We start from the raw sequence: 25,853 nt of genomic DNA, 5'->3' as shown, positions 1-25,853 counted from the left end.
CCTTGCTACCGGCACTGGCAACTTTGACGTGACAGTTGCTCACGGAATGACCAAACTGACCGCAGTAGAAGCACCTCCCTTCCCTCAGCCAGCGTTGACGTTCCTCAGGGGAGAGACGGAACCTGCCCAGTTGCATGGGTTCATCCGTGGGGACACCCATGACACTTCCTGTGTATGCTACAGGAACAAGAATGACTACGGTTTGATTACATGATTGTTTGAAGCCAAACTTTTGTTTTCTTTATGGCTGGTGTCATGAAACAAAAGTTAAATGCATGTATATAATTTATTTATGCAAAATCATATAAGTAAACACTAACAGCCTAAACATTGAATATTGTCATCTTTGGTGGCTTTGTGGTGACAGCTTGTGTTAAAAACAGACATTGTATACCTTTAACGTCCCGACGGTTGCTTTGTCACGGCCCCCTTCGCCATTCACCCGAACTACGAGGAAGCGCTTCGACCCGTTTCGCTGAATGTGCAAGTCGGTTGCGCATATACCAGATTGGTGGAGTTGCATAGTAGGAAAGGGAACACTGTAAATCCATGACACACAAATACATGACAGTCTTAATTTCACAGTTCTAACAGGCCTTTAGTTAAAAAAAAACAAAAAAAAAACAAACAAACAAACAAAAAGAAAACATTGCAGGCTTCCTCATGCTGTCATCTGCAATGAAAGCAAACCTGTTCAGGCAGTTCATTGTCAATGGACTTGAGTGTAATTTACTTTTAGATACTCTATTCTGTCTTTCTTTATTGTAGGACAATGCTTCCAGTAGTCTTTAGAAGTAGTGTTTATGTTCTTGTGTGTGTTTTATTTTTAAAAAAAATATTTTTTTTTTGGGCTCCACAGCTCTTTCTTGTGACCTTTCTGCCTGTGGTGATGCTCTGTGAAACCTGAAAAACACTGTAGGTGGTCAACAAATCAGGTTGAATAAAATGTAAGGAATAAGATGACAAGGCTATTCATATATTACCACACACACTGTCTTACATTGTTACAGTTGGAGGCCTTGTTTAAAACACATTCACCTTGACACAGTCCTCGCTGTCAACAACTCAATAGGTCACTGAAATTCTGTGCATACCATTGCATTGGGTGACACACAGGCGCAGTCACTCAGGGAGCGTGTGAACACCACCTGTGATCGCTGTACTCTTCGGCCATTGTGAAACTTGGGTGGGAGACCCAGGAATAACTTCCAGCGTGGGACAAAACACACTGTGTATTATCACTTCCAAGTACTTCCCCACACCTCTCACAATCAATATCTCACCTCAAGCGCTAAAGGCTGATGTGAATGTCTTGGCTCAACAGTATTTTGGTTTCTCACCACTTTATTGTCTTTTTTTTTTTTTACTTCCTAGCGATCCGTAATAGGAAACACACCAGACTGGAAAATAGCAACATAAATTTTTAATGGAGACCAAGACCAATTATCAGACACACTGAATAACTGAGTGGTATCATGCTTTCAATGACAGTTGACAGGCAAGTGTATCAATCATGTTAAAGTGCTGTAGTTTGTTCAACCTGCAGCTGGAGCTTTGTCGCCTTTTGTTGCTTGAATGTTTTTATGGTTCAGTTTCAGAACACACAGAATGGAATGTAAAGGTTTGGAACAATTGTATGAAGCAACTTTTTGAAGAAATGCAGTAAGACATAATCTTAATTTGGTCCATGAGAGGACCTCAGTTAGCCACCCTCTGAGTGATCCATAAGCCAAGAGGGGTGTGGGGGGGTCTGTCAAAGCATGTGCTGGAAGGTCAAAATGTCACATTTATAGCTTTGTCGTCTTCTGTTGGTTCAAACGATTTAATGATACCTAACAGAATGAAATTGAAACAATAAAACGTGGTAATGGGTTATAATTGCAGTGATTCCAGTTCATCCAGCTATTTCTGCAAATATTCCAGCAAACCTTTATTTTTTTCATTTTTTATATATACGTGGCTGTGTGCTTTAAAAGAAATAATTTAATAGACTAGATAGAATAAGCCTTTATGAAATTGAAGTTCTGTTTTTACAACAGCAACGTTAATGTAGCAGCACACAAAAGCATACATATATACATGTTTATACAATACATACAAATAATCACAAACCTGGCTAATAACTCATTGTAAATATTCCTTGAAAGGCACTTTTGGGCAGAACACATACAGGGTTTGCTGGGGGGCTAGTACTTTGCATGGGAATGTGGGTGGTGGACAAGATTGCAGTACAATTGAGTATTGTTCCCTGTTGTGCTCTTCTGTCCTGCCTATCCTCCAGTTTTACGGCTTTACACACACCAATCGTATGGGGTTGGGCTGGCGAGGGCCTAAGTTTCCGCAAGGCTCAGTTGGTCTTCATGCTGTGGACCCTTGCCTCTCTCAAGCACACTCCACCTTATCTCCCACATGCTCTAAGGTGTCAACTGGTTTGGTTCAAGGGAAATGTATGGTGGGGAAGGTTGCAGGTCAGCAGTGTATTGAAGCCTTCCCTCCTCAGTCCCAATAAATTTAATGCACTGAGGACTGCATTTGCACAGTGCTAGGACAGTGATTGCCAGTCAGGGATCTGATAATCATAGTAATACTGTATGTGGAACACACACATGCAATTGGTTGCATATGCAGCGGTGTAAAGCGTAACAATGTTGATCATTTGAGTTTAATCTAATTCCACTTGAAACATGAATGTGTTGCCATAATAGTTCTGCTGCGAACATGATTGATGTGTGGCACGTCAATGATTTGATGTCATCTTTCATTGATGTCTCCATGAAATGACGACCTCAAGTAAATAAGAGGGCTGGAGAAATGGAGAAAAGCATAATAATTGCGGTGTCCCACTATCCCGAACTTTGGGCCAACAGTAAAATGATGTCCCGTGACATCTCTGCGGGAGGCTTTCAAGCTCCCTTTCAAAGGTCCCTGCTTAGCCTGAAATACACCTCAAAGCGCGCTTCCTGGAACTAAAAGCTCATGAATGAATTTAAACTCTAAAATGCTCTCGCCTTTTTTTCCCTCTTTTTTTTCCTTTTTTTTTTCCTTCTCGCTGCTGCGTCACTTCCTCCTCCTTTAAACAAGTAAAGTTAGGGCTTTCTTTTTCAACAATGACAAATACATATTGCCGAGTTGCATCCACTCAGCAGGGAAAGCCTCCCGACTTCCTTCTAGGCTCGTATGTCACCATTTCCAAATATGGGATGGCCGCACCCCCGTTGCAGTCTTCGTCCTTTCACACTGAACAAGTGCAGTGTGAAAAGGCTAAGCGACATGCCTATGTGGTGGCTACGTTGGTGGGGGCAACGTTCCTATCAAAGGCAAGGCATTAAAAATAAATCATAACTTGCTCATATTGCATGCAATCTTCATGCGTTTGTCAACATCAAAATGTGCCATTACTACAGAACATTTGGGAGGGCGGGGGGGTTATTCCCAGTTCCCTTGTTGTTATTGTATGTGGTGTGTGCAAGCTTATGCAGCACAATTTGCAGATATCCTTGTTACGGTATTTTGGGTTTCTAGCCATCCACAAACATGCGGCAACAATTTGGCGCCGCTAGTGTTGGTCTTTCTGTTAGTTATATTGAAACACGTTTATTTTTTTATTTTATGGTGGCCATGTGCTCCCATATTACTGTACAGTACAAAATTATTGGTTTCTCCTTTTTCATGGCCTAAAACGCCCAGTACAGTTTTCGTAAATATAAAAAAGCTTGAAAATATTTTAAAAGTTTAAGATTTTATCCAAACTTACCACGCTGGGGTGCTTGTTGTCGTAGTGACCAGTGGCAAGTTGAGGCGGGTCGCTTTCATGAGACACAAGGAATTGGTGTGCTTCTTATTTCTAAAATCGATTAAGATTAGATGCCATAGACGAACGGCTTGACAAAAATACTGTTACTGTACCAAAAATAGCATGTTCCAGACTCCAGAGACATGTCGTATTCTTCTTAAACACAGTCGCCATGCACGCTCTTTCTACACAGAGCTCTATGCTACAATAGATAAAACTTTTCCCATCCTGGCTGCCACGTCAGTGTATTGTTGAATGTCGGCACATTCAACATGGCGACCACATCGGCACTGGCTACTCTGTTGGCTAGACCGAGTAATACTGTATATCTGTGACCCGAAAATACATATGTCCCATTCTCTGCCTGTATTACGCCATGGCGCCAGTAAACAACAACAATGCAGGCAATTCTGGAACCAACAGACTGTCAACAGCAGTTTAAGTGACAACTGGAAACTATTTTTGGACACATTGTTCGGTCCCGACGGTCCGTTACATCCAATATCCGTTATATTGGCGTCCGTTATATCGAAGTTCCACTGTACAAGTACTTCGTTGTTTCCCAACTGTGCTTTCAAGAAAAAATGGCAACCTTAATTTAAAGTTTCCATCAATACAAGGTCAAATGACACAACTCAGAGTAATTTACAGCTGATATACTATTTATGCTGGTTTAATTGTGTTTTTCATAGGGAATAGTTAGTATATTTATACCAGATTGAAATACATACTTACCTACACGCATGCAAGCATCTACACACACACACACACACACGCTCATTCACACGCTCATTCACAGACATACACGTTCACGCACAGACTCACACACAGGTGTGTAACCTTGGACTGTGGCAGACAGGTGGCTTTGTTCAAAATCACAGTGGTGGTTCAGTGAAGGAGGAGCTCTAATCATCATTATGCTTTAGACAGAATGGTGGAGTTTCACATTCTTTTTTTTTTAGCTCTGTTCCCGAGTTGGTCGGCACATTCCACTGGCATTGTTATCCAGCCTGTTTCCGAGGGCCGGCGGCTTTTGTCAGTCTCTCCCCCATTGTCCTTGCTTCCTTTGTTCCCCAGCTCCAACAATGGCTTTTTTCTGCCTCTTTATATATATGTGCACTTTTTGACACTGTGTGTTCTGTTTGTTTTGTTCTGCTGTCTGGTCTCTTTTTCTTTCTCCCGGTTGCAGAACTGGGAAATATAAATATATAGACACAAACACACACTTTCTCAGTCACTGTGGTTTCTCACTCAATCGCTGGCTGCAACCCCCCACACTGAGGTGTGTTCTTTTCTGTTTTGTTTCTTATTACTCACACATTCAAACAATAGGCTTTCAGGTTTTTGTAACAAAACCGTCAATTAACCCTCAACCTTGACTTCATCAGTGAGGTCAAATTGTGGTGTACATACACACACATGCTTCAGGTAGCTTGTCTGTCAGTAGGTCTGACACTGATATAGAAATTAACTCAATCACCTTCGTCAGCTCGTAAAACCCTCCTATGTGTAAACTGTATTTGTCATGATGTTATCAAGTGACTTTGAAGACATCAAGCATCTAAGCATAAATGAATCATAAACAAGTTCACGCCCGGTGACAGATAATTGTGTTGTCTCAAAGGAATGGTTGAGCCTAGCTCTCCAGCGATGCACCTCCTCTCCAATGTGGAAGGCAGCCTGACATGTGTTGGTGTCAAAGTAGAACAGGAGGATATCAGTAAAGGGACTGGACTCATCACCAACACCGAACCTACTCTGAAGATGTCCCCCTCTCGTGACTGGGTTGGGAATCAGCCACTGATGGCTCGTCAACTGACACCACCACTCTCCTGTTCACCTTTAGTAAGTATGACTATTTGGTATTGCAGAGCACTCCAAACAAAAACTAGACTGTATTTGGTGTTTTGTATCAGCCATATAGCTGACATATGTAAACATTATGTAACAACATTTGTAGGCATAGCGTATAGGTGTATCTGAGTGTATCAAAGTGTTAAATTAATGGCGCGTGTTTATAAAAGTTAATTTTGGGGTTTGTTCGTGTGCTTTCTTTATTTCTAGTGTCTCTTTATGTAGCAGTGTTGTAAATTTAACAACTGAATCATTTACATTCATTCATTTTGATTTGATAATACTTGAAACACTAAAACAAAATGTTCACTGATGAGCAGACATGTGGACAGAATTGATTGTTTACCTAATAACGTCACATGTACAAAAAAAACAACCACTTGTTGCTAGGCAGAATTTGTGGAACACAATCATTTGTACTACATACCATACAAATGGTACATGTCAGTCACACCCACTAGTGCTCGCCTGTTCAAAAGACACATTTGGAGCTATTTATACTTTACCGCTGGACAAAGCACCACCAGGAACAGGAAATCTGACTAACACGCTCGTGAAATTATTTAAAAACAGCTCCATCTGGATTTTGAGACTTGAACTTTATTTATACACAATTATTTAGCTATATTGCAATGGGTCTGTATTAAAAATGTTTTGTTTAAGATGTGTATGTTTCTTGTCAGGAGGATTCTCCAGGTAAAGAGTTGCCACACATACAAGCCCAAGTAACACTCAAGGAGACAAAGCTCCGGGATCCACCAAAAGGACAGTCCAAGGAAGGTCGGTTTGAACTCTTCAAAGGGTTTTTAATTCTCTTTATACAAAGTTAGTTCCGACCAAGCAATTTGGGTAGACAAGAGTCATTCCATGAGTGATGCTATACGGTACATCAGCACATTGGACTTTTAACTTTACGTCACTCCGCCTCATGCGTGTTCTTAAACAGTTCATTTGGCCTACATCGAAACACAGTCAATAGATATCTAACATTGCTGTGGGTTGCTAAAAGCTTAGCGTCACAAAGATGTTAGATGTAATGATAGTTCAAGCAATAACATTTAATTTAAAGTCTGTATTGATCGTCAGATGAGGACAAAGGCAAGGAGAGAAGGCCGGAGATGTCACTGAACCCTCCAGTGTGCTCATGTGATTTAATGACACCTTACAAACAGAAGTGGATAATCGGCCAACATGCTAACACGGCTAATGAGTGCCCAGTTGTCATGTTGTCTTTATTCTGTATTTCTGCAGTACTTTCTGTAACTTTTGCTGTTGTGGAGCCCCCACTGAAAGAAGTCATCGTGTTACGCGACTTGATGTGAAGTGGGCTAATTATGCCAAGCCCTCTTAACATTTAACAGCTAGACTGGATATCTGTTGTAGATATCTGAAATTCAGTTTTGCCTTGTCAAAAAGAATGTTTCAGATATCTGTAACTCCATTCTTCCTATCCACAAGTGGCATTTCAAATATCTGCAACGGCATTTCGCCTCGGACAAGTGACGTCAGTTTTGGCATACGTGTGTATGGGGTTTATCTTTCCTGATATTTACAATTCGGCTGCAGACATCTGGTATGTGAATTACGGACATCTGCAACGGAATCGTAGGTATCTGTAACTCCAGTTTAAGGTATTGGAGATAGTTATAAATAAGCTTGAAATAGATCTATAAATATGTAGACTTCCAAACCATCTACAATAGAGCAATCAGAAATGCAAGGCAAACACATTTTCCCAAAGTAATAAAAAATAACCCAGAATTTCTTTTCTCTACCATTTACAATTTGACCATCCCCGCTTTTAACGTTCCCAGCAGGGTATCTGATGCAAACTGTGAGGAATTTGCAACCCACCTCAGCAACAAAATAAAAACAGTAAGGGCAGCATTTATTTCACCACAATCTAACAGTGTTAATGCAGCTTTTGTTTTTTATTGCCAGTTTTGTCCTGGTTGATGCGGGAACGCTGGAGAAGGTTGTGTCCAAGTTAAAGCCAATAACCTGCCTTTTAGATCAAATCCCGACACCATTTTTTAAATCGGTTTTCGACTTTCTGGCAAAGGACGTCCCAGACATTTTATATTGTTCTCTTCAGACAGAGGTCTTTCCAAATGGCAATTGTCAGGCCCCTTCTGAAGAAAAACAATTTAGACCCTGCAGAGCTGACGAATTACAGACCAGTGACCAAACTGCCTTTTTTTAAAGTAAAATTTTAGAGAAAATAGTTTTTAACCAGTTAAATGATTTTTTGAATACCAACGGACTGCACAAAACTTTTCAGTCACCGTTGTGAACAAATCACTGAACCAAGATAGCATTTATCAAAGTTTTTAATGATATTAGAATCAAAACGGACATTAGAAAACTCTCTGTCCTTGTCTTACTGGATCTGAGTGCAGCCTTTGATACAGTAGACCACAGTATTGTTTTAAACAGGTCGCACAATACGATCAGCCTCTGCGGTCTCACTTTTTTATGTCACCATGGGCAAAGTCTCCTTGTCAGGAGGTCACAGGTTGGATTTCGGTGTTCCCCAAGGTTACATTTTAGGTCCAACCCTTTCAATGTACTATATATATGTTGGCACTTGGAGGACTCATCAGGAGACACGGAATTAGTTTTCATTGCTCTGCTGATGACGCTTAGCTTTACATTTCCGTTTCTCCTGATGACCACAGCCTGATTCATACTCTTTTTAACTGTATTTTAGAAATTAAGTCATGACTGGCTGAAAACTCAGAGAGATAAACTAACGTTAAAATTACAAAAACTTTCTTTTACTCCATCACAGGCGGCACGGTGGCCGACTGGCTAGAGCGTCAGCCTCACAGTTCTGAGGACCGGGGTTCAATCCCCGGCGCCGCCTGTGTGGAGTTTGCATGTTCTCCCCATGCCTGCACTCCGGTTTCCTCCCACATCCCAAAAACATGCATGAATTGGAGACTCTAAATTGACCGTAGGTGTGGATGTGAGTGCGACTGGTTGTTTGTTTGTATGTGCCCTGCGATTGGCTGGCAACCAGTTCAGGGTGTACCCCGCCTCCTGCCCGATGATAGCTGGGGTAGGCTCCAGCACACCCGCGACCCTAGTGAGGTGAAGCGGCTCAGAAAATGGATGGATAGATGGATACCCCATCACACAAATTTAAAAATCTGGGCATTATCTTTGACACTGACCAAACCTTTATTCCACCTGTCAATAAAAAAGTGAAAACTGGATTTTATCACTTAAAAACCATTTCCAGAGTCCACCCATTTCTGCTCTCTGAGCTGGTCTCCCTAAAAAAAAACATTCATAACTTGCAACTACTGTAGAATTCAGCAGCCCGTCTGCTGACGTGGACTAGATAGAGAGAGCACATTACTCCGGTTTTAGAGGCCCTGCATGGGCTCTCTGTGTCTTTCAGGGTCGAGTCTAAGGTTCTTTTATTAATTTATAAAACGCTTCATGGTCTTAGCCCCTCTTATCTAGAAGATCTCCTTTGATCGTATCAACCCTCGAGGACCCCCAGGTCCTCCGGTACTGGCCTTTTAGTAGTACCCAGAATCAGTTCTAAGACCCATGGCGAGGCGATGTTCCAAGTCTACGGCCCTCGTCGGTGGAACAGCCTACCGGAGGAGGTCAGAGCCGCAGAGAGCGTTGATATTTTTAAGAGGAGGCTCAAGACCCACCTTTTTAGTCCGGCTTTTGACTGATTATGAGTCACTTGTTTTATATCTAATATTTATCTGTAATTTTATACCACATTTTATGTACTTTTCGGTTACCAAAGTTGTATTGGTCACTTCTTATCTGCCAGTACATTTTATTTATTTTACACTATTTTATTATTGTTATGGTATGCTATTAATTTTTTCATTTATGTATTTTTGTATTTATTTATTTTAGCATTTCTATGTCGTATGCTGTAGTCTGAGTTATTTTATTTTATTTTAGTTTGTTCTTTTATTTATTTTAATTTTCCAGTGTTTCCTCACTGGGAGGGGCGTCAGCCCGCAGCTTCTGTTGCTGACGACCCACCATGATGGCGCTTCTTCATAGGGATGTCCCAATCCAACATTTTCACTTCTGATCAGATACCGATATTGCAGCCTTGAGTTTTGGCTGATACCGATATCGGTCCGATCCGATTTCAGCAATAATCATACATAATTTACTTTTTTTTGTAGTATGGAATGTTAGAAAAGGCTTGATCAAGTGATATGACTCAAACAGAGAACAATAATCAGCAGCAGTAGGTATGAGGAAAAACTGACCAATTTATTATTAACCAATGGGTTACATTAATGGCTGTGCAAGTCTTGACCTTTGAGAGGCAGTGTGGTGCACGTAATGAGATACACACTTGGAGTAAAAAAGAAAGTAGAAGTCACGATCGACTATTGTTATTATAACTAATTTTTCACAGAGTTTGAAGAATATATGCCAGATAATATTGTTATATTGCCTGTTTGTATGTGTTTTATACAGTGTTTGTGAACCATTATTCATTATTTTGTGAGATATAAGTGCCGCCAGTTTGATGCAAATTTCCGTTAGGTCGTCTGTGGTCTTTTTCATTCATTGTGTGTTAGCTTTGAGTCAGCAATTTTTGTAAACAAAATAGAAGAAAGAAACTAAGTCTGTGATGTATTTGAACATTCAATAGATATAATTATTTTGTTATTTGTTTTAGTTTTACAGTGAACTTCAACTGAAGTGTCCATAACTTTAAGAAAGCAACATTCACTCTTACTCCTTGCTCCTATGTTAGCACCTGAGCAACCTGTTGTTGTGATCACATGGGCTCTGCATGCCAACTTGGCGCTGCTGGATAGAAGTGCTGGAGTGCAGCATGAAATGGACTAGATCCAGTACAATCCAATCCGATCCTTGTTTTTGCTGACATCGGACCGATTTCCGATCTCAAAGATCGGTTCGGGACACCCCTACTTCTACACTCCACTCTGTGCTCATCCATCTCTCAATAGCTATGTTATGTATTTAATCATCTTTTTTATTGTAACTACTTTTACTCATATTGGGTGTTGCAGAGACTGCGGGTGGGTGGGAGGCTTGTGTTTGTGTCTTTTATCATTTCTTGTGAAGGACTTTGTGTTGCTTTTCAAGTATGAAAGGTGCTATAGAAATAAAGGTGTGTTTGTTTCATTGATTGATTGATATCTACAATTCATAATCTGATAATTGTACATCATAATTCGAGATATTTTAAATTCACCTCAATGCAAGGTATCTACATGTCCCTTTTCAAATGTCTTAAATATGGTCTTTGTTACAAAGGATTGTTTTTATGAAGTCTCTATAGTACTTCAATCCAGGCATAATAATTGATGTCTTACAAAATAGAGACTTTTTTATATTAGGTGTTTGATATTTTTATATGTTTATTGAAAATACAACCCCCTATTTTTGCTGTAGACTGAAAACAATCAGACATAAGATCAACATATTTATTTCCAGGTTTGTGGCTCTCATACATATATATTTTGTATATTATATATTATATATTTTATTTATATATTTTAGGTGAGGGTGAGTATTGACGAAAGTAAGTACAGTAATACTTAATATTGACTTAGAACCAGTTGGTCTTACCTAACATTTGCATTTGTGTGTTGACATGGTAATAGAGTTTTTGCTGGGTGGCTTCAGATGTAGTATCATTTTGCTGATTTGTGCTGATATTTAACATGATGGATTGTATTTTTTCTAGAGTTTTTGCTGGGTGGCTTCAGATGTAGTATCATTTTGCTGATTTGTGCTGATATTTAACATGATGGATTGTATTTTTTCACCAAACTAACAAGCAAATTCATTGCATTTATCTGCTGTTAGGAATTCTGGAGCTATCTGATTCAGGGAGGGGGGGGGTGGATTCTGAGCTTGTCAACCACAGCAAACAGAGTGCGAGTATTGTTGAGTTCTTACTGATGATTTCAGAAAAGTGTTGCTCTCTAGCCCTGACTAACTCTTGGTTAAAATTACAAAGACTTTGTCTGTAGAGGTCGTAGTGAATTTGGAGTTTAGTTTTTCTCCACTTACGTTCTGCTTTCCTACACTTTGTCCACGGTGTTCTAGGTCACCTCAAGATTGTCTTAGTTTTAATAGGAGCGACAGCATTCATGACATTTGAGATATTCCAGGTGAAATTATCCAAAACGTCATCAACTGTCTCAGCATTCAGTTTGTGGCACAGCTCTGGTCTCCATAAACTTAGTGGCGGTACTCTTATTTACAATATGCAATATGTACCTTTTCTTAATAGACATTGAGGTTGTCTGAACTTTTGGAAGAATCTGTAATTAAAAAAATACACAAAAGCAGTCAGAAATAGCCATATCCTTTATGTCAGTTGATAAAATTCAACATCCTTAAAGATGACCAGGTCTAAGATGTGACCTTGAGTGTGGGTTGGACTTGTGACTATGTTGAGAGAGGTCACATGTGTCTAGTATAGCAGAGAGTGTTTTTAGATTTTTGTTTCTATGTTATTGTCAACATGAATGTTAAAGTCTCCTGTTATGACAAAATAGTTACATATAGTACTAGTACATACTAAAATAGTTACATATAGTAGTAGTAGTAGTAGTAGTACATACTGACAGCAGTTCTGAAAAATCCTCCAAAAATTTTCCATTGTATCTTGGAGGTCTATAAATTATTAAAACAATAACCTTTGGGTCACCTTTAACTAAAAAACAGATCTAACTAACGAATTAAAAGTACCCAGTATAATTTCTTTACACTGAAATAATGAATCAAAAAGAACAGCAATACCACCGCCTTTTTTCCCTATTTGACACTTGTTCATAAAATAAAAATTTGCTGGTGTTGCCTCATTTAAAATGGTATTACAGCTCCTTTCTGTTAACAGTGCGAAGCATGTATGCCGTTACCCTCAATTTCCAGTTAATTCCCATAACTTCCCATAATTCCCGTGGAAAGTTTCCATTTGAGAATATTTCCCAAATTCACAAATTTAAATTCCCATGGAAAGGTACTTAAAATTTTAACTACTTTTTAACTGCAATTAGGATAAAAATAAAATTAATGTATAATTTAATTTACCAAGAATAAATTAAGCAACAAAGATTTTCCAAACTGTGTTTATCAAATACATTTTTTTAATGACTTTATTTGTGGCATGGTGGGCGACTGGTTAGCACGTCTGCTTCACAGTTCTGGGGTTCAAATCTCAGCCCCGCCTATGTGGAGTTTGCATGTTCTCCCCGTGCCTGGGTGGGTTTTCTCCGGGCACTTGGGTTTCCTCCCACATCCCATGCGTGGTAGGTTGATTGAGGACTCTAAATTGCCCATAGGTGTGAATGTAAGTGCGAATGGCTGTTTGTTTCCATGTGCCCTGCGATTGGCTGGCGACCGGTTCAGGGTGTACTCCACCTCCCACCCGAAGATAGCTGGGATAGGCTCCAGCGGCCCTAGTGAGGATAAGCAGTAAAGAAAATGGATGGATGGACTTTATTTGTGTGTTTGAAGCGTGCCGTATTTTGTCACAATATAAAACATGGATGTTGTTTTGTTATTGCTTGTTATGTTGTTGGTCCATTCATTAAATAAGGATTAATATTAGTTGGGCTCAGACTCACCCTCTAAATTCCTATTAGTTATTCATGTTGACAGTAACGAATGACTTCCGAATTAGAATTGAACAGAATAATACTATTCTGAAATAAAGAATAGTCATAGTCCAACAAACAAAAAATCACATTGTTATTATTTGAAAGCTATCTATTGAACCGTAAGAAGTGTACAGGGGCGCGTTTGGCTGCTGTTTTTTCCTCTGGAAAAGTTTTTCTTTTTCGTTTAAAACTGCTTACTTTAACCAGGATCCCTCGCCATACCTTGGCCCAAAGTAGAACCTGGGTTGGTTTTGCACCTGTCGGTGCCGTAAATCCTTACTAGCGGTGAACAGGTGCAACCATTTTAACTATCTGGCTAGCTTTCTGGCTAATTCTCGTCATCTGCCACACTGTGTTGGATCAACTTTCTCCCATTCATTCTGCTGTTGTCACCTGTGATGGCTCCTTTCCAGCTACTATTGACGCTGCCATGAATATCCGTGCATCTCCTCGGGTTTGGCTATCGGACACCTAATTCCGCAGAGATCATTGTCGTGGTCGAGAGCTATAGACTTCATTGTTGTCCCCACTGTGGCCACGGATGTTAATTTTGCACACGCACAGTAAGTCAGAATGCCGCCTATAAACATAGACTAAAAATCGTGAACTATTTTGTACTTTTTTGGATAAATGGGGCATAACATAACAGAATAAATTAAGTAGTATGATATTCTAGAATTCGTTCTTATTTCAGTCTGAAAATTCTCATTGGCTGATCACTTTTCCACCCCGCTCGAATCACAATTCGAGTCACCACCGATTTGTTTATAGCCCTAAATATTAGTCTTCAGCTGATTGAAACTGTTTCTACCAAGTCTCAATCAGTCTTTTACAAGTCTACACTAATCTACACTGTCATGACACTTTCGCTACTTGGCTCACTGTTATTCCCCACCAATATTGATCTTTTGACATACTTCTCACTAGGGATGTACTGATGCCACCTTTTTTTAGACCGAGTACGAGTACAAGTACTTACATTTAAGTACTCACCGATGCCGAGTACTGATACTTGATAATGCCATAACATATTGCAATTGTGATGAAAATTTTCATTTTAACCAAGTATTGTTCAAAAGCACAAAACTTGAACTTTTATTGAACAAGACATACGTTTCACTAAACTATAACACTTTTTAAAGTAACAACTTGTCATGACTGACATTTTAACATCGAACAGCATGTTTTTCCCAGTCGTGCCAGGCATTTCAGTTACAATATGTGGCATCTTAGTCTGGATACAAGGGGGCACTCCTGTATGTAAAAGGAGTGCATAGATGAGAGTGGATATACAGCATAGATGGGGGACTCAAGTCAAATGATTTGACTGAAGTTGACTTGAGTTGCCAGTTTTATGGTTTGCGACTTGCTTCCCAAATACATAAAGGTCAGATGACAAAGATGTTATGGGGTCAGTTAAAATTCATATTTGCATTGTTTATATGTTATGTAATACACGGACGTCACTTCCAGCAAGTTTTCAACCATAGTTTAGCTAAAAATAAGGTTTTTATGACGCATATTGAGCCCTGCCCAAACATAACCCGAAGCTCAAGACACCGGGGTGTGGTTACTCTATCCACCACAAGGGCTACCAGAAGTGACGTTGCATTTGACAAACACAGCACGCTACACTCTATACGCAATGGCGAGCAATGTGTTGGAATATGAGGAGGATTTCTACGTACAGGAGCACCCAACTGAACTTGGGATCGTCAAACCGTGCATGTTTGAGCCGATCAAGAGGTCGGAACAGTGACGACGACGAGCAGCCAAGTACCAGGTGTACAACAAAAAGAGAGTGGCCACTGGCTCGATCTGAAGGTATGTCAAAAGCATGTCTTTTTATACAGTCATGGCTTGAAATAGGGGTGCCAATATTGTTTTAGGACGACGTACGTCTTATATATTCATATATGTTTCAGAGACACGGCACACACATAGTACGCAGTAGTCCTATATATTGTGTGCCCCTTGCTCGAGTTGCATTATAACACGCCCCACAGAAAGTCTTTGCCGTGTCTGTTGGCTTGTCATATCGGCAAAAGTACAGACGACAGTACTGAAAAGTACTGCGTGGGTCTTTTTTTTCCCTACTTCCCAGCCCATAGTAACCATAATAGAGTCGTAGATATATACAAGGAAATCCTCACCGCTTGTCTGCACCGCTTCACTGCGGCACCGTGGCGGCTGCTAGATTAAGTTCTCTTGCTGGCGGTTGAGGTCCCGATGGTCGTAGGAAAAATACTAGTTGGCACCGCAGCTGGGTTCAGCCTCTGCCTCTGTATCCAATGCTTTCTGCTAAGTCTTTCTCAAAACACGCCGGTTCGAAGTGATCAGCACTGTTTGGTATGCTTGCTAGGCACGCATAGCTGACCACATTTCTTCCCCTGTCGAGTGACCTTCCCTATACACTGGTCACGTATTCCTTTTTCACTTGGAAACCAAAAAAAACTCTTGCCACTGCCTGAACCATTTGTACCACCAAATGCCACACAATAAACCATCGTGGCATCATTAAATCATACAACAACAAATATACAGGGACGGGAACAACAGCATGGAACAATAGCGCACAATGGCGAATGAACAGGCTGTTTGGCTCGTGTGACATCACAGTGCCGGATGGCGCCAAAGACCGGAAGGCGCTGGATGCAAAAAGCAGAAGGCGCATTCTGCATCACATTTATCAATTTAACTGCTGTATATCTGCTATATAATCACTTCGTTATGCCAGATGTGGTTTGTAAAGGGGTTCTAGAGTTATCAAGAAAAAAGTTTGAATCTTTGTCCTCTGACCTTTAAGACGTGACTTAACTTTAGACTTCAACTACATGACTTGACAAGGCATCTCGTTGAGAGTTGCAAATCTGAATTTTAATTAAGACAGTTTGCCTTTTTTTGAAAGAAAGAGAGACAAAAACATTTGGGGGTCATTCGCGCCAACATGGCAACACAGTGTGCATTGTTGCACACTTTCCAGTATGAAGTAGCCACTTGCATGGACAACAATGGAAGGAGCTCCAAAGATTAAAAAAAAAATGTAAAATCAAGGATTATGTTGTCGAAGAAGTCTGCAAAAAGAGGATGGCAACCTGCATGGTTTGCAACTCGCACATTAAAGACACAGCAACGTCCAGCTTCAGCCATCACTAAAAAACTCACAAAGACAAGTAAGCTGATTTAACAGTTTAGCTACCTGATTAAACATTACGTTTCATAAACTGGTTTGGGATGATTAAAAATAAAAATTACGTGATTGTGAACATGTTAGTACGGCTAAGTAACATAACTAGGAGTGGGACGGTTTATGATAATTGTCAGAAGCTTTCCTTTCGGTTCATAGGAATGCAAAACTTGTTTATTTCTCTCGCTCTCATTTACTAATGAAGCAAAGCGTTGTGCACTCGAGAGCAGAAAGTAGCGCCTCAAATAAAATATCAACCGCTGAATGCAGAAAAAGTGAAGCGGCGTTGCTCGTGGTCAGTTGTGGAAAAAAATGGTCTGCTGACTCAGATCACTTTGCATTACGATCACGGCAATAACAAGGTTGTTGATGAAAATGTGTTCCACATGAGTAAGTACAGTACAAATGGTGAATAGCTACGTTTGAATATAATTTTAATATTAAACGTGTTTATTGAAGTGTCACCATTAAGTCATCTTTTGTGTCGGCTCTGTGATAAAGCGGTCTGCACTCTGTTTTTAAAATTGAGAGCGCAGCATATGAAACATTACCTGTAATCGAATGACAATTGTCTCATCAGTGCTTCTAAATAAATAAAGCCCGACAATGATTTCATCAAAGTAGAGGACACAGGAGGAATGCAGATTTTGTTCACATTACTTTTTTTTTGGAAGGATGGCAACATTTTAATGTCACTGTATGTCTTTCATCCTCCATTAGCCCATTAGCTACAGATCTACAACCCCAATTCCGATGAAGTTGAGACGTTGTGTTAAACAAAAATAAAAACAGAATACAATTATTTGCAAATCATGTTCAACCTATATTTTATCGAATACGCTACAAAGACAAGATATTTAATGTTCAAACTGATAAAACTTTATTGTTTTTAGCAAAAAATTATTAACCTAGAATTTTATGGCTGCAACACGTTCCAAAAAAGCTGGGACAGGTGGCAAAAAAGACTGAGAAAGTTGAGGAATGCTCATTCAAACACCTATTTGGAACAACCCACAGGTGAACAGGCTAATTGGGAACAGCTGGGTGCCATGATTGGGTATGAAAGGAGCTTCCCTGAATTGCTCAGTCATTCACAAGCAAAGATGGGGCGAGGTTCACCTCTTTGTGAACAAGTGCCTGAGAAAATAGTTATATATAATAAACAAAAAAAATAATAAAATAGTTCCTCAACGTACAATTGCAAGGAATTTAGGGATTTCGTCATCTACGCACCATAATATCATCAAAAGTTTCAGAGAATCTGGAGAAATCACTGCATGTAAGCGGCAAGGCCGAACACCAACATTGAATGCCCGTGACCTTTGATCCCTCAGGCGGCACTGCATCAAAAACCAACAACAATGTGTAAAGGATATCACCACATGGGCTCAGGAACACTTCAGAAAACCAATGTCAGTAAATACAGTTCTGCGCTACAGCTGTAAGTGCAACTTGAAACTCTACTATGCAAAGCAAAAGCCATTTATCAACAACAGCCAGAATCGCCGCCGGCTTCTCTGGGCCCGAGCTCATCTAAGATGGACTGATGAAAAGTGGAAAAGTGTTCTGTGGTCCGACGAGTCCACATTTCAAATTGGTTTTGGAAATTGTGGACGTCGTGTCCTCCGGGCCTAAGAGGAAAAGAACCATCCGGACTGTTATGGATGCAAATTTAAAAAGCCAGCATCTGTGCATGGTATGAGGCTATGTTAGTGCCAATGGCATGGGTAACTTACACATCTGTGAAGGCACCATTAATGCTGAAAGGTACATACAGGTTTTGGAGAAACATATGCTGTCATCCAAGCAATGTCTTTTTCATGTACGCCCCTGCTTATTTCAGTAAGACAATGCCAAACCACATTCTGCACGTGTTACAACAGCGTGGCTTCGTAGTAAAAGAGTGTGGGTACTAGACTGGCCTGCCTGCAGCCCAGACCTGTCTCCCATTGAAAATGTGTGGCGCATTAAGAAGCGTAAAATACGACAACGGAGACCCCGGACTGTTGAACAGCTGAAGCAAGAATCCAGCAAGAATGGGAAACAATTCCACCTACAAAGCTTCAACAATTAGTGTCATCAGTTCCCAAACATTTATTGAATGTTGTTAAAAGAAAAGGTGCTGTAACACAGTGGTAAACATGACCCTGTCCCAGCTTTTTTGGAACATGTTGCAGCCATAAAATTCTAAGTTCATGATTATTTGCTAAAAACAATAGTTTATCAGTTTGAACATTAAATATCTTGTCTTTGTAGTGTATTCAATTAAATATAGGTTGAACATGATTTGCAAATCATTGTATTCTGATTTTATTTATGTTTAACACAACATCCCAACTTCATTGGAATTGGGGTTGTAGATGTGTACCTAATGGGCTAATGGAGAATGAAAGACAAACATAACATATGGGTACTTTACAGACATACAATACCGGCGCCTCCCTACTTCTCACAAACAACCTCTGATCTGCTATACAAAAATGTTTTCTTCACCACTTTCATTATATTTTGAAGACTAAGCGGCTACAAGTGTAGTTTGCTGTCGGATGCATTCCACTTGACTGGCTACATTTCCTTGTACCAAACAGTGCAACCCATTGTGTTCTATATTTGTTGAGCTCAAATGTTGACAACACCATGAGGGGTGAGACATTTGTACGTTATTATCAACTCTTTCCTTCTCTTTTACCAAACAATGCCTTTCTTTTATTCTGATGACATAATCAGTGTGGCACATTTTGCCATTATATCTGTTGCTTGTTTTGTTTCCTAATCTATACAGTACCAGAATATAATAATTATACGGTTTTATGTTTTTTTGTTGTTGTCATTGACTCAGATTTTGTGTTTCGCTAACTTCAGCATTCAACCACTATGTTAATATATATATATATATATATATATATATATATATATATATATATATATATATTTTACCATTAACTCATTGACTGCCAGCCATTTCCTGAGCAGGGAACCCCTAGACTGCCAGGCCTTTTCGGGAGATTTCACTCATTTTTCAAGCCCCACAGAATATTGTGTACTATGACTATGTAAACACCAAAACCACCAAAAGAAAGATCACATTCTCTTTTTTCATCAGTAAAAAGAAAAAAGTTTGTCTCCTGCTTATACCGTTCTTTAGTAATCAGCAGTCAAATATAGGCTACTTTCAGCCAGATCTGTTTCTGAAGGGAAAAAACTGAGAAAACAGCCTTTTTTTTAAAGCAGACAGATCAAGCAGAACAATGACTTTGACACGAATATTTTTTTCTTTAGTGAAAATCTCAAACATCTGAACATAAAACGACACTGAGAAAGTACTTTAACAGAAACATTATTTATTTACAAGTACAGACCCTCGTCCAAAAATTGGAATATCATGAAAAAGTTTATTTATTTCCATAATTACATTCAAAAAGTGAAACAGTCATAGATTATAGATTCAGGGCCCACAATTTAAACAATTTCAAGTATTTATTTGCTTATTTTTACTTAATTTGGGCTTCCATCTTATAAAACCCACGAAATCAGGAATTCAAAAAATTCGAATACTGTGAAGAAATCAGCCCTACTTATGCTCGAAGCACAACCTGTGCAGTTTAGTAATAAAACTATTACTATAAAAATACATTGTTGAAATTGCTGTTGTGGGACCAGGAGGGAAAAAAAAGCTTTCAATTGCCTTTTTTGTTTGCCTGCATACTGTAATGGGATTCGAACGTCTGCTGGATGCATAACCTGTAAATTGAATAAATAAATAAATAAAACGAGTACGAGAGAATAATTTTTATTGATGACGTGTCTTGAAAGGGTAAAGAAAAAACATTACTTTGTCGCAATCCTTAAAGACGTTTGACTCGGGTGTTGAATTACTGGAAGATGGACCAGCTGGAAATGGAAAATTCAAATCAGTAATGGCAAGAGATGTTGCATTATAATGTGAACTGGTAGGACTATATTGTGTTCATTTAACAAGGATTGAAGGAGCGTGTTTGCTGCTAAATGTAGCTAACGCGAGCTGCAAACGAGTTACCCTCATCTCAATTATCATCCTGCGAAAGCTCAGGATGAAGCTCGGCTTCTTCCAGGCAATCCAGAGGGAGTTCACTCATCACGATTCCAGATCCCATTTACTGAAATCCTGGTCGGCAGAGGATCAGCTGGCAAGCGGCCAAGAGCATCTCGCCATATGGCCTGGGATTTTGGGCGATAGCTTTGCAACAAAGCGATTGGCTCAGAGCGTCATCCTTTATTCCCTTCCATGATCTAAGGCGTCATTCCTGTCGGTCGCGGGAATATTTGTTTTGTCTTGACGTAATAAATTTCGAGTACCGAAAGCTTATTTTTAGAATTTTTTTCATTTTGTCTACTCTCTTTTCCGCCATTATCCTTGCCTCTTCGCATTGTCTCCTCCTCCCCTTCTCCTCCTTCTTCTTTGTCTTCTTCAATCTGAGGGAGAGACATTCACCTCCAGGCATTGTTGCCCTCTACATCTTACAATTCCTCATTGCAGTTAACCGGAGGGTTGACAAGCACACAAACTGCACAGGACCGTCCCACACCCATCCCCATTAAAAAAACACCATTGAAGTCTTTAGATGGCATTGGCTGGGAATAGCTCAATTCTGAATGATGTCTTTGGATGGCATTGGCAGGGAATGAGTTAATAGTATATATTGGCAATTCTTCAGAATTTCTGCAATCTACTCAGGCATACCAAATGTGTTTTTGAAACACCAAATCTGAGTCAATGCCAAAATCTTTGGCACGCACACAACTCGATGGTAACATTAGAACGCTAATGCTAAAATAATTTACAAGTACTGTATGTCGGGTTTATCAAATAATTTTAACATTTTTTGACAGATTATATTCTCAGTGTATTGTATTTGTATTTCTGGTTAACTCCAGTTAGACCACATATGGAGTATTTCACACACACAATTCTTGTATTTACTTCCAATGGGCAGTTAAGTGGTGCACTTGCTAGCAATGTTTGTCTGATTTTTAGAGATAAAGTTTTGGATCTGAGTTTGAATCTCAGCTCAAGGCCCTTATGTGTGGGGTGGGGCATGTTCACCCTGTGCTTATGTGGGTTCTTTTATCCGACTTTCTGCAAAAGTCCAAAACATGTACTGCATATTAGGGTAATGGGAAGATCTATTTCTATGTCAGTCCTGTGCTTGACTAATGATTATTTCTAGATGTACCCTGCCTCTCACCAATTCAGCTGCAATCAACAGTAGTTTCTCTATGACCCTAAACAAAACCAAGCAGTGCAGAAAAATGAAAATATGTTGTGGATGGATTTGCTTGCAGTGTATAATTTACTTCATTTTTTTTTCTCTTAAATCAATGACCAGGAAACCCAGAATCTCTCGCGGAGAAGGAGCTCCAGTTGTTGATGATGATCAACCAACTGAGTGGACTAAGGGAGCAGCTCCTGGGTGCCCACTCTGAGCAGAGGAACATGGCTGCCTTGCTTCTGGAAAAACAGCAACAGCAAATGGAGCTAGCCCGGCAGCAGCAAGAACAGGTAGCATACCACTCAGACCTATGGATCGTCACTGGTGTCGGCTCTGTGGCTGAGCGCAGACGTGAGAATGAAGACAACACTTGTCAGTCACATGTTCCAATACTTTTTGCTGTCATGAAAAAAGGTTGGGGTCAAACAAAAGGTACTATTATCTTAAAGGTCAGAGGACAAAGATGTTAAGAATTTTCTTGATAACTATAGAACCCCTTTACAAACCACATCTGCCATTTCGAAAGTGATTATATAGCAGATATACAGCAGTTAAATCGATAAATATGATTCAGAATGCGCCTTCTGCTTTTTGCATCTAGCACCTTCCGAAGGTCTTTGGCTCTATCCGGCGCTGTGACGTCACACGAGCCAAACACTCTGTTCATTTGGCGTTGTGTGCTGTTGTTCCATGCTGTTGTTCCATGCTGTTGTTCTTGTATATTTGTTGTCGTATGATTTAGCGATGTCACAATGGTTTATTGTGTGGAATTTGGTTGCACAAATGGTTCAGGCAGTAGCAACAGTTTTTGTGGCATTTCAAGTAAAAAGGAATACGTGAGCAATGGATAGGGTAAGTCAATCGACAGGTGATCAGCTATGGGTGCCTAGCAAGCATTCCAAACTCTGTGCTGATCTCTTCGAACTGGCGTGTTTTGAGAAAGAAAGCATTGGATACAGAGGTAGAGGCTGAAACCAGGTGCGGTGCCAACAATTTTTCCTAAGGCCATCGGAACCTCAACCGCCAGCAAGAGAACTAAATCTCGGGGAGGATTTCCTTGTATATACCTACGACTCTATTATGGTTACTATGCACTGGGGAGTAGGAAAAAAACTATTCAGTACTGTCGTCTGTACTTTTGCCTACAGACGTCGAAATCCTCCTCCTCCTCATATTCCAACACGTTGCTCACCATTGCGTATAGAGTGTAGGGTGCTGTGTTTTTCAATTGCAACGTCACTTCTGGTAGCCCTTGTGGTGGATAGAGTAACCACACCTTGTATATACACCTACGACTCTATTATGGTTACTATGCAATGGGCAAAAAAAAAAGACCCACGCAGTACTATTCAGTACTGTCGTCTGTACTTTTGCCTATATGACAAGCCAATGATGAGGGTTGGACTCCGCTAAGGCTGCCCTTTGTCACCGATTCTGTTCATAACTTTTATGGACAGAATTTCAAGGCGTAGAGGGGGTCCGATTTGGTGGCCTCAGTATTGCATCTCTGGTTTTTGCAGATGATGTGGTTCTGTTGGCTTCATCAAACCGTGATCTCCAACTCTCACTGGAGGAGTTCGCAGCCGAGTGTGAAGTGGCTGGGATGAGAATCAATACCTCCAAGAAGAGGGAAGTCTGGGCGTCCCTGCTAAAGCTACTGCCCCCGCGACCCGACCTCGGATAAGCGGTAGAAAATGGATGGATGGATGGACAAGAAATAGACACAGCAAAGACTTTGTGCGGTGTGTTATAACGCTGGGGCATACAATATATAGAAATACTGCATACTATGTAAAAGCTTGCGCCGTGTCACTGAAACATATATGAATATACAATACATGTAGTCGTGCTAAAGAATATTGGCACCCTGCCATTATTTCAATCCATGACTGTATAAAAAGAAATGCTTTTGACATACTGTCACATCGACCAAGTGGCCACTCTCTTTTTCTGTTGTACAAGCTGCTACTTGGCTGCTTGTCGTCGTCACCGTCAGGTTCCAACCTCCTGATCGGCTCAAACATGTACCGTTTGACGATGCCAAGTTCAGTTGGATGGTCCTGTACGTCGAAATCCTCCTCCTCGTCATATTCAAACACGTTGCGCTAATTGCGTATAGTGTGTAGCGCACTGTGTTTGTCAATTGCAACGTCACTTCCGTTAACCCTTGCGGTGGATAGAGTAACCACACCCGGTGTCTTGAGCTTCGGGTATGTTCGGAGAGTGCTCAATACGCGTAATAAATACCTAATTTTTAGCTAAACTATAGTTGAAAACTTGCTGGACCTTACGTGCATGTAATACATAACATAAACAATGCAAATAAGAATTTTAACTGACCCCATAACATCTTTGTCAACTGACCTGTAAGTTGGGCATCAGATTCATATTTAAATACCTGGAAATTAAAGCGGAATCATTAATCCCTTGTTTGAGAGTAATCTTTTGATGCCAAACCCAAATGTTTTCAGTATTCAGCCAAAAGAAAAAGAAAAAAAGTTTTAATTGTCCCAATACTTTTGGATGTGAGTGTATGTATGGCAGCGTAAGTGCTTGCCACAGTTTGAGCACCTGATTAAGATTCTGATCCTACTCACACTGTGCACACTAGTCACTGTGTGAAACATACAATGCGATATGTGTGTATGTAACAATCACGTCTTGTCTAAGATTGCTAAACAACAACAGCAGCTGATCCAGCAGCAGCACAAGATCAACCTTCTTCAGCAGCAGATTCAGGTCAGCTAGAACACACAGACACACACACGCACACAAACATACACAGATGCACAATGTTTCTACATAAAAAAATCAAGGCCTGTCATGTAAGTTAGACTTGTCCTACCTCGTCCCAGCAGGTAAACATGCCCTACGTGATGATCCCTGCTTTCCACCCCAACGCCCAGTCTCTTTCAGTCCCCTCTGACCCACAGATAAACTTGCCATTGCAGCCAATCCCATACAAGCCAGGTGAGTCAGCCATCTAAGTGAGGGGTGTCAATGCTGTGTTCATGTTACAATGCTGAAATATAACAGACTAAGTGGTGATATGTACTTAAATGTCTATCAGTTTGTTCAATTAATTAATCAAGGTAATACACATCACAGAAGATTTGCTGAAATGAGCAGTTTATTATTTTTAATCCCCTACAAGTCTATGGATGCCTGAGCGAATTGCAAAAGTTCGAAGAGGAAAGTCAGTATTTGCAATATCGACCTTTCTTATAAAAGTCTTCCGACTCATAAAATACTTATTGTCTTTGACTGGATAATAATCGAAACGAACACAAATTCTTTTAAAATTCTGAAATGGTTCAATGACTGGTTTTACTGTGGACAAAAGTAACTGGAGAAAATATGCATTTAAATAATTTCGATAAAATGTATTAATGCCCAAAATAAAGCAAAGTTAAAATATCCATCCATCTTCCATACCGCTTCTCCTCACAATTGGCAGAGGAATGCTGGACCCTGTCCCAGCTGACTTTGGATGAGAGGCAGGGTATACCCTGGACTGGTCACCAGCCATTCGCAGGACACATATAGAAAAACAACCAATCTCACGCACACGTAAGGACAATTTAGAGTCATCAATAAACCTACCATGCGTGTTTTCGGCAAGTGGGAAGAAACGGGAGTATCTGGAGAAAGCCCAGGGAAGCATGGGAAGAACATGCATACTCCACATGGGAAGGCCAAAGCCCAGATTCAAACCTCCACCCTCAGAAATGTGAGGCAGATGTGCTATCCATTCTTTCACCATGCTGCATAGTTAAAAGAGTTAATTAAAATAAGATGTAAACCTTTTTGGTATTTTATGATGTGGCATTTGCATTAGGTGAGTTTAGTGTCTTTGATTACTGCGGTGACCCAGTTTAATTGAGGAGCCTGTTCACGTTTCCTTTTGTAATGTAATGTAACACAATCACTCATGCCCAAGCTGGCAAGAGTGATTTGTGTTACATTTCAGATTTGAAAACAAGCTTTGCTCAACTTTATAAGACCTAATAAAATAACACTGTCAAGTTCTATGTGTTAGTAATGAAAGTACATTTGTCAGCTTGGCTTCCCCCCCCTTATTTATTAGTTGTTAGCAAATGCACTTTTACTGCTGTTGATTTGTTTTCATTGCA

At 40.1% G+C, this 25,853-nt stretch overlaps 1 protein-coding gene across 5 annotated transcripts in view; it reads left to right on the top strand.

Annotated features, from left to right (window-relative positions):
- Positions 1–25,853, top strand: part of LOC133408984 (transcription factor SOX-13-like) — a 66,773-nt gene that overhangs the window by 26,695 nt on the left and 14,225 nt on the right. For 2 of the 5 annotated variants that reach the window (XM_061688435.1, XM_061688438.1), the window contains exons 2-6: positions 5,418–5,638; positions 6,331–6,427; positions 21,838–22,010; positions 24,391–24,459; positions 24,579–24,690. In XM_061688435.1, coding sequence (XP_061544419.1) covers positions 5,420–5,638; positions 6,331–6,427; positions 21,838–22,010; positions 24,391–24,459; positions 24,579–24,690 — 670 coding nt within the window. In that variant the 5' untranslated portion in view covers positions 5,418–5,419. Of the gene's footprint in view, positions 1–5,417; positions 5,639–6,330; positions 6,428–21,837; positions 22,011–24,390; positions 24,460–24,575; positions 24,691–25,853 lie in introns of all 5 variants that reach the window. The other 3 variants (XM_061688437.1, XM_061688434.1, XM_061688436.1) reach the window with 2 other exon arrangements.

Source organism: Phycodurus eques, chromosome 10, assembly GCF_024500275.1.
Source record: "Phycodurus eques isolate BA_2022a chromosome 10, UOR_Pequ_1.1, whole genome shotgun sequence".
NCBI lineage: Eukaryota > Metazoa > Chordata > Actinopteri > Syngnathiformes > Syngnathidae > Phycodurus > Phycodurus eques.
Note: the sequence above shows the minus strand (reverse complement) of the source record. Positions and strands in the feature narration are given on the sequence as shown.